Source organism: Calypte anna, chromosome 1 (genome assembly GCF_003957555.1).
Source record: "Calypte anna isolate BGI_N300 chromosome 1, bCalAnn1_v1.p, whole genome shotgun sequence".
Lineage (NCBI taxonomy): Eukaryota > Metazoa > Chordata > Aves > Apodiformes > Trochilidae > Calypte > Calypte anna.
Genome location: NC_044244.1, coordinates 145,529,809 through 145,543,831, shown reverse-complemented (window position 1 = coordinate 145,543,831; position 14,023 = coordinate 145,529,809). Strand labels below are relative to the sequence as shown.

Below are 14,023 nucleotides of genomic sequence, written 5' to 3'. Positions count from 1 at the left end.
CCCCCCTCCTTTGGCTGATGAAAGTAATTTCTTCATTTGACTTCACTGTTATTCGCTGATGGCTGTTTATTCTTAGACTTCTTCGGTTTTAGCAGCAGCAGTGCTCCATTATCAATAACACATTATTTTATTTCTTTAAGCTTCTTCTGCTTAAAGCTCCAGATAACTCTGTCCAGATAACGTTATCTTCTCCAGGACCTGGGGAAGACCTTAAAATTGAAACTAATAATCACCTGGCTTTCCAAAGCCAGGTGATTCTGCAGTTTTCTTAGCAGGGTTTCTCTATCTGTGTAGGTGAATGAGAAAAAAACAAAAGCAAAAAAGAAAAACCAAAGCAAAGAATGCATACTTATTTGAAAATTCCCTACAAAAGGACTAAGGTTAGTGTACAGAAAAGTGACTTGCCTCCTAGCAAAGGAAGTGTTTTGAGTAAACAAATGAAGAAATCCCAGATGACTCTCAAAACATGAAATGTAAAGCAGAAAACTGAAGTTGCTCTTATGTCTAAGTTACTTCTCAATTAAGGAGTGAATTTTTAGCACAGTGGCCACCTGTTACTAATTCACTTTAAGGACTTGCTTAATGCTCATCTAAGAGATAAAAATGGATTAAAGTTCAGACAATGTTCTTGGCAAGGAATCAGAAAACCAGCAACACATTTCTCTAACCAGTAACTGTCTTCAAATCCATAGCTAAACCTCACTTCCCTTTTGCTTTCTATCTCCACTTCCCAAGGAGTTTTGAAGATCTTTTCAGCATGAAAAGTTGCTTTTGCAGATCCAAATGTCTCCTCTGAGCAAATCTCATATATCTGCTGATACACAGATTTGTTTAGCTTATACTTTATTTTGGTTATGCAGCTCTTAGAGCATCAAATGTACTTTACTGCCATTTATAAAGTGGTCAAGATTTCAATTCATATGAAGCTGCACACACAATTATAGTTACATTATTCACTCTTTAGAAGTGAAACAGAAGATGCTTTATAGAAAGTAGATGAAAGATGATAGAGATTGTGTAAGTACAGTTAGTACCTTAAGTAAGCAGACAACTGAGCAAAGAAAGGAAATGGAACGAAGAAAGTGAAAACATGAATAAGCACATTAAAAACTTCAGTGAACACAAGTTACAAAATGAGTAAGTCCTAATTGTGGTGTTTTCTCTGTGTTGGTATTCAAAATACAGTACCAAGCCATTATTGATACGTGATATCCAAAAAGCTGTCTTTCTTACTGTTTTCTCTATACAAAAACATATTCCTCCAATCTAAATGCATAGAAAAAATTTGTTTTTTAGATATAATCTCCATTGCCATACACATGCAGGAACTGCTTTATTAGTTCTCATCCTTTTTTTGCTTGATTGAGTATATGATATACTTTCCATGCAATGATTTTGCATCAGGCACCAGAAAAGTACTGATTTAGAATTAAAAGTTTATACCCTGATGTTTTACACTTCTCATCATTACTGCTGGAAAAAGAATGCAATAGGAAATGAGGAAACCACTTTCACATGAAAAAGCAAAGCATTAGCTAAACTCTGTAGAACTGTGAAGGTACAAGACAATTAACAATTATATTGTTAATCTTACAGTGTGACTCGGATCCTATAAAGAACAACTCCTCACACCAGAACAAAGGCTCACCACCTTATGCTCTATGGCTGAAGGGTAAATTCTGCAACATCAAAGAACCAATCCTAAAGCCCTCTGTGCTGAAAATAAGCATCACAATTAATTTTAACTAGCTGGGAAAAATAAGTAGTAAAAGAGCTATGAGAATAATTCAAAACAAAGAAAAGCACAGCATATTTGCAAGTGAAGACTTACCAGAGTAGCAAAAAGATGATATAATATAAAATAAATAGCAACTACTGGTGCCCACATATGTCCCACAGCATTCAGAGTCTGATCCATGACATCCACCCATCCTTCCTGTGTGAGTATCTGAAACATGGACATGAAAGCCTGAAAGAAAACAAAGTACAAATATAATAACAATTCACAAATTATATCAATATAGTTGTATTGACACATTCCTCAAATTGAGTTAGCATAACAGAGCAGCTGTTCTGGTTTGTTTTTTAAATCTTAATAAATGTTTTTCAATTTTTTCAAGTCAGGTTAAATGATGGTACAAAGCTAAAGAAGAAATAAATAGCTTAACATTTGACTGAACTGTAATAAGCAAATTTTAAACATAGTCCTAGCTCTGTTAGCCCATATGAAGAGCATTTTGTTTTCTTCCAGGGCTGACAAAACAGGAGAAATATCATGAGCATCAGAGATATTTGTTTTGAGTGTTATACCGATTTTTTCATTACGCTTATTCTTCTGTGTTATCTCTCTGTAAATATGTTTATAATAAAGCTTTAGAATTAAATGTGACCATAAATTTATGTTATCTTAACAGCAGAGGCTAGGCACCTCACAGATGACACTAACCAATACAAGGCAAAGTCAGAGGACTTCCACTCATTTTAGTCAGTCAGATTCTTTCCCTTTACATTTTGTAAATAGTATTCTTTGTGGAACTGATCATGAAACATCATCAAAATGTGTCAGACCAGGGGTACATGTGAAAAAATGGAGGGAAAAATGGAAATGTTTCAACCAACTGCCTTTTCTTATAGGAATATATAAATCCAGACAAGCCTGGAACTCCGATGTCTTAGATGTTTGAAACCTCACCCCAACTTGATCCTACAGCACAGACCAGAATCCAACTCAACAGCAACAATGTGTAAGTGTGGTGTGTTTATCACATAATGACACTGAGGATTCTGCTCTGATTCAGCCATAGAAATTCCACTGTGGTATCTTATCTGTTTATCTTATCTGTTTATCTTAATACAGCCTTACATTTCTCAATGAGGCCAAACCGTTGCACAAGTATCTTTTGCTTTTGCCTGACGTCAAAAGTACCCTCTCACCAAACAGCATAGATCAAAGCTGGTACCTTACCAAAGTTAAATACATAACAAAAAATGTTAGAAGCTGAAGACATTAACAGTAGCTTCCAGGTAGTAAGATTTTGCAAATTCAAAATGTTGACATAGTGATAAAAACATTGCTCATGTACTCGGTGTGTCTGACACCCTCAGCAATAGCAGATAATGCAATAATGCTCTTGGCACAACAAGAACAGGATTCTTACCACAGCCAGGAGAAAACAGTACCTGGAGATCCTTTCACATCAGTTTATCCTAAGCCCAAATGCATGCTGGAAAAGCTGAAAACATGTACATACGTACAAACTTCTGTTTGAAAAACAATGAGATGGGTTCTAATGGATTTTTAAAGCTGCTGGCAAAACTAATGTGGTGAGGGAGACTTCAGCTTTATATTACTAATATTAACTACATGCAAGTACTTTGCTTGGAATCCTTATCAAATCTGCAGAGTTCTTTTAAAAATCCCACAATGTCTTCTCCAAGCAGTTTCTTCCAATGCAAACAGGACCCTTAAGGTTTCATCCACACCCTTAAGGGAGGTCACTTCAGGCTGTGATTTCTACCCTGCAGGGCAGGCCAATTTACCCTACAGCAGACTGTCCATGTGCATACATACAGCACTTGGCCTTGCATCTTCTTCTTGTGCTATGTGATGTCCCTATGGCCATAATAAATCATTAATATTTGGTGACAAGGTGGTATCACCAATTATCTGAAAGTGGCATAGCTTGCCATATGCTGTTTCTGTATTATGATATCAAGGGTGTATGCTAAATACTTTAAATCTGAAAGGAGGGCTCACAAATGCAAAGCTTGCTGTGGTGGTGTAGGAGGGAGGGCTGGGTGAGGAAGGGACAATCTAATGTGGTGCATCTTGTTATTCAAGGCACTGCATAAAAGGCACTGCCTATCTGTTGGAAAGTACCCAGCTGGAGAGAACTATTCCCCTGCCTGTGCCCAGGGATTGCCTCCAAGAGAGTTAGAAAGAAGAAAGTTAACAACAATACAGTATCTGTATCAGGAGGGCAGTGCTCAAAATCAGCGTCTGCCCCCATTTCATTGACCACTGACAAAGACTACAGCTTTTTCTCCTCTGTCCATTATAACTAGTACCTATTTTAAAGTACAAAAATTGGATCTTGTTCCCTCTGGATCATGTTCAGAGGAAGAACTGTGTATTTTCACTGTGCAAGGGGGATCCCAAACATTTAGCTGCTAAGGGCTGTATAAAAAAATTGCCTGCTGGCTCTCACAAAAAAACCCCACACCAGAATCCAGCTTTGGATGCACTCTGAAGCATACAGAAGCATACACATGCTGTTAGGCTAAGACTAAGAAGTTTGAGAGCTATTTTTACAGATGCTTCTCAGAATTAAATCACATAATCAGAATTTCAGAGATGATTAAGCCTATAAGCCTGAATCACTCACAAGAAGAGAAGCTAAGGTGTACAGAGAAGAGACCAAGACATCCATGTAAGCATCACACATACTGGCATATGAAGTTAAACTAAAGATTTTAATTTCCACATCAGCAGCATCTTCACCAAATGTAATGACCCAGCCTTTCCTCTGAGCAGACTAATCCCACAGAGAACAAAGCTCAGCATAAACTAGGAGCAGAAGAGGAAACTGCTTGCAGCTACTTTTCTGTCAATCCTTTAAGTGAGATAAAATCTTTGCTATGTCATATGTTAGGAGAGCCCAAACACAGGGTCTGGAATTCTTGCATTATCCTGCTAGTAACCTTGGCCTTAACTAGCACAATTCTGACCTGTGGCCAGATCCTTCCCAGATGTGACACTTTTCAATCAGTGCCCTCTCACAGTCACACATGCAGACTCCTTACACTGCTCAACTCCACAGCCTCTCATTGGTGATTCCTTTCTTTACAAAGAATTAACACAAGGGTCCGGCAAAAAACCCTCACAGACCACCACCAAGTGTTACCTAGCTCTGCAAATATCTCAAGTCTCTCCCTATATAAAGCTTGCACAGAAGCATAAATTGCACAAAGAAACATTGGAGATCTTCAGCTCTTGAGAGGCCTTCTGTAGCCAGAGAAGCATGCATGAAATGAGCTGGAAATTCATCCTCCTTTACAGGAGGCACTTGAGGGTGACAAAGACAACCACCCCATCAGTGGGGGTGAGGTGAGTGTGAGAATGAGGTGAAGCCAAACCACGCAGTCGCTGTTTCCCTGCCCTCCAAGCATCTCTGAAGCCAGTGGTGGTCACATCTGACTGCTGTGACACTCCTAACTGAAATATAAGATGGGCACTACATTAAAAAATGGATGCCACAGCTGGCTTTAAAAACACATGAGGGAGTGGATAATTTAACCAGTGTATTTTTTTACTACAATTAATTACTACAGTTTATGTGTTTTAAAAAACAAGTGTTTTAATTATTTCTTCAAGGTATAAAGACACCTCCAGTACTATGTTGTGGACCCCTCACTAATTCAAGCAATCGATTAACTTGGAAAAGACTTTTTTTAACATCATAAAATTCTAGTCTTCCATCTAAAACTGCTGTCCATAAAGCATATGGTTATGTAAAATGGCCTTTCAAAAAAATTTAAACACTTTATTGTAACACTAAAGTTCAGCATATGACTAAACACTAGTTTTAAAAACTACAGCACTGCACAATGAATATGTGCTTCACACCCAGCAATCTCCTTTGAAGCAAGTTATTTTTAGTTGAAAGGTATACTTCCCACTGTTTATTTTAAAATTAATTTGAAATGCAACTAGCTGACAGAATCAACATCTGTGAAGATGAGACTTAGAGATTTATGCAAATGGTGATTTTCTGAATTAATTCATGTTATAGAAAAGACTGACAATTTCTTTGAGTATTTATGCCCTATTACTTAATTAGCTGTTTTGATGTTGGAAGTCAAGCTACCTTTTTATTTATAGTGGAGACGGGCAAAGGTTTGGTGGAATACACAAGCCCAAGAGCCAGTTCTGGTATCTTATCTAACTATTACACGGGTGGTACCACAAAAATTACTACTTACAGTTATAATACACTTGCAGCTGCTGCCTGCCCGTAAAATATTATGGGCCAAATCCCAATGGTTTTATTCGTGGAAGTTGTCCTACTACCAGTGGGATTACTTTGGAAAATTAAGCTATACATATTAATACTTGCAATCTGCCCTACCTGTGTAAACTTAACTTTTTCTCCTAACATAGTAAAGAGTGCTTGATAACACCCTGAGAGAAGAGTAGCTGTCAGGCAGAAATGTGGCAGTGATATGGAAACTGCAGCTGCAGCAAGGAATTAAGACTGCATTGCTCACCTATTTTACTGGATGATGCTTAAGTTGAGCTAACATTTCACAGCCTGAGGCTTCTCCAAGATCAAGGCTAGGAATGATGTCCTGGTTTTGCCAAAGACAGGGGGATTTTTGCTACTTAGATCAGTTGGGCCTGGCTTTCATCTTGTGCTGACCCATTTGAAAGAAGAGCAGAATTCCCACCTTTTTAACTTGAGACAGCAAGTAGTCAACACATGGGCCCAAATTGGAAGAGAAACCAGGGGCATGGAACTCAGAGACACTTACATGTTTTGTTTTCTACACAGTGATATTTAAAACTTTTTAGTGGCCATTTTACACCCATGTCTTGGAACAGACCCACCCCCACTTTTCTCCTTCAGGAGGCCCAGCTGCCCCCTGTACTTCTCATGGCCCAGTATTTGCAGTCCAAGAAGAGATTAAAAAATAGAGAGAGCAGATCAGTTAAAAACAGTACAGCAAACGTCTATATTTTTATAGATAGTATTAGAGAGAAATCCAGTCCATTGGGGAAGCTGCAATGGCCAAAAGGAGGGTGAAATTTGTAGCCATGGCAACACTGAGCTTCTGCCTATTGACTATTGTCAGGAAACCCTGTGAAAACATACAATTTAGAGGCATTAGTGGAAGGAGGAGGCCTACTTTGTTCCAAAACCCATACTGTGCCTTCTCATAAAGCATTTACAGTTTCAAAATGATTTTAGGCTTTGTCTGTTTCAGTGTAGAAAGCACTTTAATGTAAAACCTCAAAATTTAGCTTCTAGTGTCACCATTTTCATCAGCTTTTTAGTGTGATTGTCCTCTGCATTTGTAACTGAAAAAATCCACAGCAAAATCCTGGCCATTCTAGGGGTGCACCTCCTCTTTGGGGGTAAGCGTTGAAAAATACATCATAGTAAAGTCTGCCACTGCAGACCTTGTATCATCTCCTGCATCATGTAGTAAGGGAAGAACGTCTTCAGTCACACTTTGAAAAGAATACATTCCAGACAAACCCAAAATTAGATATTTTATCACTGTAAACTGATTCAGCTGTCTTTATTCAGAGCAGATATTAGTGGGAATCTCTGAGCCTTTGCTATGAAAATGTGCTTTAGATGGATACAGCCAAACAGCCAAAATCAATGTTTGAGTACAAATTTTTCACTGACTCCACTGCCCTACCAAGAACTGTGTTGTGGGATTTTTTTTTTGTTTGATCATTTTTTGTTTCTTTTCATTAAACCTCAGGAAGAAACAGCAACCTGTAAACCATAGTTCTGAACCATTTATGATTTGGTGGATATGTATACAAATAAACAATAAATAAAAAATAAGGAGACACTCTTACTTCAGGCTATCATATAAAAATTATTAAAACCATTTCAATTTAGCATTTCTGGAACACTGCTTTATTATTTATAACAGGTCTTCTGTTTTCCCAAAATTTAAATCAGAAAACAGAAAACAAGTTTTGATATTTTCTGTTTGTAAAATATGTATCATTTACTTACTTTTCAAAATCCATTTAGTTTATCTGTGTATATGCAAAAATTGAATAATATAGAAGCTCTTACTGAGGCCTAAATGGCCTCTGATCAAAATGCCCAAAATAACTTCAAACCTTACTAACATCTTGATATACATCTTGGATATAAGATACATCTTGGATCTTTCGCAGATACTTATACTAATTTATCTAGTTAAAATGAGCAGGTTGTTGTGAGTCTGTCTTATTTTAATTATACTACAATAGTTCTTCTAGGACTGTCATTGCCACTTTGTATAAAAAACAATTCTACAACCAAACTGCACAATGTTTTCAAAATGTGCTGTTGGGAGTTTTTTTCCAGAAGCTATACATTGGAATTGGGCATTCAGTCAGGTAATACAATAGATCAGTTTAGAGAAATAGTCCCGAGTTAATTAGAAAAGCATAAGTTTTACTATGTTCTTTTTGCTTCAGCATTAAAAAAAAAAAAAAAAAAAAATCATACTGAATTCTTAATGATCCTACTGGCTTCTTTTCTAAGCATGGTTTCTGAAATAAAAGCATGGTTTTACATTCTTTCCTCTGGATAGGTATTTTTTGTCTTTCATTTGATAGCCAACTTCCATTACATCAAGTCCATGTTGATACTAAATGCATGGCCCTTGAGGCTGCTGTAGTCGTTGTTATTTAATTGTTCCAACCAATGCACTTTTGTTAAAATAGATACATGGGTTAACCAAACTGGAATGACAGAAACAGATAAAATTGTCACTGGAACCAATCCATGTACATTCAGTCTAATCTATTATTAAAGAAATGGCAGTATTTTCATTCAGAAGAGTGTGCTTCAGTGAAAACATTAGCTCCAGTCTCCACTGATTTCCAGTGTCCTGTTCTGAATTAATGCAATGTTCATAAATATCCATTATTTATACCCAAAAGGCAAAAACTTATTTTGCCAATGTAGACAAATTTTATAATCCTGTGTAAAAGAAGCATTCCTGTACAAATCAAGAATGACCACTTTCATAATACAAAGATATAAATCATATGAAAACATGCTTTATATACATTTTTTAGGTAATACTAATGATTGTGCATATTGAATCCCCCTCCTGTAGCATGCTTCACTGATGTTAAGCCATATGCTTTGTTGTGTCATCATCAGGATGCACACATAAAATTTCTCTATATTCCCTCAGCAGCAGACACAGAACATCTAACTCAAAGACAGACAAATTTCACTAGTGAAGAACTACAGGAAGACTGTTACAACCAAAACACCAATCTGTGCATATAGAGATAAACTGCTCTGTGCTTCTTACAAAGAAAGAAAGACTGTTAATATAATAACAATTATGATATATTAGTGATAAGAAAATAATAACAAGCAACAAATAATTCATGGTTTTTATACTTGCCCGCGGAAAGGTTGTAAATCTATCCAGTTCTTCCACGAAACAAAACATCTGTAAACTGATTGCTGACATTACGATTAAAAGGCTGGCAGTAAATACCACCAAACTTCCAAGTTTTTTTCCCGGTCCAAAAATCTTATACACAAAATCCTCCAAAGCAGGAGAAATCTTTATAAGCCGAACTACTCTAAGAACCTGTAAAGAAAGAGAAAAGACAATTGCATGAATTGACTATCACATTAATCAGTACGTTTTCACAGGATCAAAGACTTCAAGGCCAAAAAAGGACTTGCAGCCTTGTAGCCCAGTAAATATCAGGTTGCCACGGCTTGTAACACACTGTAAGTTGTGTGTTAGATGAGGAACACATGCCCAGGAAGCTGTCAGGTTTTGTCTATTTTATCTTTGACTGCCTGGAGATTTGTTTTAGCTATTAACAGCAGTTGCCTAAAGAGCAGGTAACTGATAACCTACTCTGTCTTGCTTAGCTTTTTACAATTGTGTGGTGTAATGCTTATACACACCTCTTTTTTCCTAACACATAGTAGTAACAAGAACAATTTTGCAGGGAATGAACTATCTGTGATTCTTCCATGAAATGCAGTATCAAAGCATCAAAGCATCCAGGCATAGGATGACAGTAGAGCTCTGGAGAGTATAGGCCCAGGAGAATACAGAAGATCCCAAGGCTAAAATCAACAATCATCAAGAGAAAGGAAACTGGGTAGTGTTGTTTTTCTGAGTAACAAAGGCAACAAAGACATGAAAAACACATCACAGAGAGAAATATGAATGTAACGTGGAATTATGGGCCAATAAAGGTTTATAGTGTGATATCAAACCTAGCAATGGCTTCAGGTAGAGGTCAAAATGTATCACTCTAGATTTAGCAACTGAGAAATTATAGCAGTGTTAGGTGAATTGCCCCAGTTTGATTATCACCACTGTTAAAAATTCATACGTACTCTAAATGGACAGGGTCCTGAGCAATCTTTGAAGAAAGCTCTGCTTTGAGCAGTAGGCTAGATAACTTTGAAAAGCCACTTCCAACAAAGATTTTTCTATGATTTTGTGTTATTTGTTACACCACATTACAGAGTGAGGTAAAGTGCTCTGAACTCATCTTCCACCAGTCATCATTCCATTTCAGTGACTCAAGACAAAATTGCTTGTATAGTATCCCATGTAACATAGGAAGTTTGGCAATAAACTTATTTTGGGCCAGGATAGGGATAATTTTCTGTATTGAAATTTTGCTTTCAGCTAAGTCAATAAGTAGCAAATACAGTAAGTAGCTGTACTTGCTGAAATTAACAGCAAGTTTCTCAGACAGTGTCTGCTTCTAGGACTGATAATGATCAGTGTTTATAGTTACAGCTAGAGAATGATGTGCGGAACCAAGGCCACTGCTCAGTTCTCAAAGGAACATCTTGTGCTCCGGAAGGAGAAAAGGAGTAAAGGGGTCACACCTGTAACCCTCTCTTAGGGAGGACTGGACAAGACAGATGATCAAAATTGATCCATCCCATACATGTCATACTTGGTGTAAATTTGAGGTATCACGAGGGTCAAGCCCCTTCTCTTCCTCTTCACCCTTCACCCTCCTTTCCCTGTCCCTGTTTGCTTCAGCATCCTGTGTTCCTGATCCGTGCCAGCCCATATCTGTGTGTTCCTGCCTCCAGCTCTTGACTGCTGCTGACTCCAGGAGTCCAGCCTGGACTTTCCCAGGGCTGCCCTGCAGCCTCGGTGGTGATGTGAGCATTACTGGGGGAGACAAGGGAGGAACGTGGTATCGTTTTTCTGTATATCTGTGTATATTTAATAATTTTTCCTTTTTATCATTACTGTTTCATTAAAGCTGTGTAGTTTAGTTTCCAACCCGTGAATCTCTCTCCCTTATTCTCTCTCCTTTCTTTACCAGGGAGGGAAGAGGGATTAATAGAGAGCATCTGTCATTTGATTAATAGCTGGCCCAGCATTAAACTGTGACATTATTCTACATACAAGGAAAATTTTGGGTGGCATTTCTCAGTATCAGAGGAATGAGCATTGTCTGGCACTGACACATTTGACATCTCTCAGCATTAGTAGTGGTAGCAGAAATGTAATCTTGAGTGGAACTCCTGACCCATTCACTGCTGACTCTACTTTGGAAAAGCTGCTTACAGCTGTGATCCTTTTATTTCTGTCACTCATGGTGGCACAAACACTGACATAACACCAGTATCAATAAGAAGGATTGGCAGCCACAACGGGTACTGAAGACAGCAGACAGAAGCATATGAAGGAATCGAGATTCTGCAGTTCTTGCAAAGAAAAAGAGTCTGTAGCCCAAGGTATTGCCTGTATTTCCACATGAATCATATTGAAACAGAAAGGTAGAAATTACAGAGCAATTATAGGATGACCTTATGTACAAGTCTAATAAAATTACTCTGCTGCTTTTGGAGAGAAAATAAGTTTGGCAGAAGTTTCTGTAGTTTTTTACAGGAAGACTACACTGTACCTTACAGCTCGCTAATAATGTACATCTTTTTCATGAAACTCATATCTCTACCTATCTGTCAGGTACACAGAATATGCCAGTCATTTAGGCTTTACTGTCACAGAGGAGAGAAGGACGAAGTCAACTCAAGACAACAACTTACTCCAAACATACCAGATCCCTTGTGTGAGGTGGGAGAAGCCTTCACTGTCTTCAGTAGTTTAAAAGAGATACAGAGGTTACACTAGACAGCTTAATTTTCAGAATAAGGTGAGATAAAGTAACTTCTTCACATCAGTAATGTCATTGGATTCATATAATCTGAGTACATGAAAGTGGTTATGAAGGCAGTGGCAGACAGTGAGATGAGTGAGATTTCCAAGTACTGTGAATATGCAAACATGGGGCCTTCTTATTTATAAGATCTACTCTATTTAAATGAGAGTAAGTCTAAATGTTATTTTTGTTCCAATCAATATTAATATAAACACTGACCCCAGTGAGGTGAATATTTCATGCTAGTCAGTATTCTGAGTTGTACCTTAGATAAGCTGTATTATCTGTCTTACTTTTTTCCTCCTTTCTTTGGGGATCTTTAATCTTGACCTTTAAGCAACATACTAATCTTGTTGATACTATTTGTTTTTTCCATTTACTTTCATTAGGTGACAAATTGAATCTAGCAAAAGTACATTCTAATGAACACTAATACAGGCTATGTAATTGGGTCACAAATTGCATTAAAAAGCTGTAGAAGGTGCCCTTTTTGGACTGAATATAAAAATATGTGAAAACCAAATCAAAATGAAAAATACAAAAGAAGAAAGCTGCCTCTTACAAAGCTGCATCTTCTACAAGGGATGATATTTATTCAGAAAATGATTAAGCAGTATTTTCACCAAACAGAAATACACTACCATCTCTTCAGTCCTGTACAAGTCAAAATCTGTTTAAATCTCTCTCTTTTACACTGGTTTATTACTGGTTTATTGTATCTCTACAATAATATGCAAATTCTGTCATTTCCACAGTGTTTTTTTTTGCTCTGTAGACTATAGCCATGGAAAGTTGCTTTGCTGTAGTCTTTCACAGAAGGCTTTGTAAAAAGTGGATGCAAGGCAGAGAGGTGGGAGGGTGGACAGTAGCCAATGTTATTAAGATTAAATAATGTGTTGGCAAAAGGTAATGATAAAGACCAATGAATAATGCAGACTGAAATACATACTAAGGAAGACTAGATAACAAATGGTATTTTCCTAGCTATCCTGGGATGTGTCAAATAAGACTTCTGTTTTCAGTAATCTGTTTTGCTGGTTGACAAGGAACACATTTAACCTGCCATCATTAATATTTGAAGGCCTGGAAATCTGCCTAACATCAAGATGTATCCATGTGAAAAAGACTTTTTGACCTTGGTTGATTTGAAAATGTGTTATCTAGCTTGCCCAGAAGCTTTATTGCTGAGGAAATACAGTGCATACCTCTCTCAAACATTAACGTCAATGGTAAAGGGTTTTCCAACCTTGTTGTTATTTGCCTCTTAAGATTTGGATTGCAAAATACAACCCAAATCTCTAAATGTAGGTGTTTCTGCTTCTATAACACATGCCTTTCATATATACTGGAAAAAAAAAAATCTTTTTTTTTTTTTTCATAAGAGCTAGCACTTCTTTGTATTTTTTTTTAAAATAACCCACCACTACCCCCACCACATGAAATTAATAAAATCTATTAAAGAGAAAGACTTATTATTTTACTAGTAATATCTGGCTCCATTTTATTTATACTTTTAATTCTATGAGTTTGGGATGATGCTACCCCTTTAGTCCAACATGTTCATAATTTATACTTGAAATTCCTAGAAAGAAACCTAATACAGATATAAGTGAGTTCTGCCCTAATAAATATGGACCAACTATTAACTAAGTTCCTAATTAATTTAACTAAGACCTCCCTGATAGGTTTCCATGTGTAATGACATACTCCTGATAGATCATCCTTTCTTGCAGGTTAGCAGTATCATGCAACTCCAAAAAACAACACTTTACAAATCTGGACAGCAGAATCAAAACTATAGCCATCTAAAAGCCTTAAAATGATACCAGGTGAGAGCAAAATAGAATTTGTGATACTGAAAGCTTTCTTAAGCAGTCCAACCAATTCTTCTCATTTAGAAAAAATACAGGAGGACATCTGAACCCATACTCAGAGACTCTGCTCCCCCTACATTGTACTCAACTGATTACAATATCACACACAACAGAATTACAGAATGTTAGGGGTTGGAAGGAACCTTGAGAGGTCATCAAGTCCAACCCCCTGACAGAGCAGGATCACCGTGTGTAGGTCACACAGGAACATGTCCAGGTGGGTTTGAATGTCTCC

The 14,023-nt window shown here is 37.2% G+C and overlaps 1 protein-coding gene across 1 annotated transcript in view; it reads right to left on the bottom strand.

Annotated features, from left to right (window-relative positions):
- The window catches only part of NALCN (sodium leak channel, non-selective), a 231,941-nt gene that overhangs the window by 99,339 nt on the left and 118,579 nt on the right, over positions 1–14,023 (bottom strand). The window contains exons 13-14 of the mRNA XM_030450947.1: positions 9,157–9,348; positions 1,832–1,969 (exon numbers count right to left, since the gene is read on the bottom strand). Coding sequence (XP_030306807.1) covers positions 1,832–1,969; positions 9,157–9,348 — 330 coding nt within the window. The remainder of the gene's footprint in view (positions 1–1,831; positions 1,970–9,156; positions 9,349–14,023) is intronic.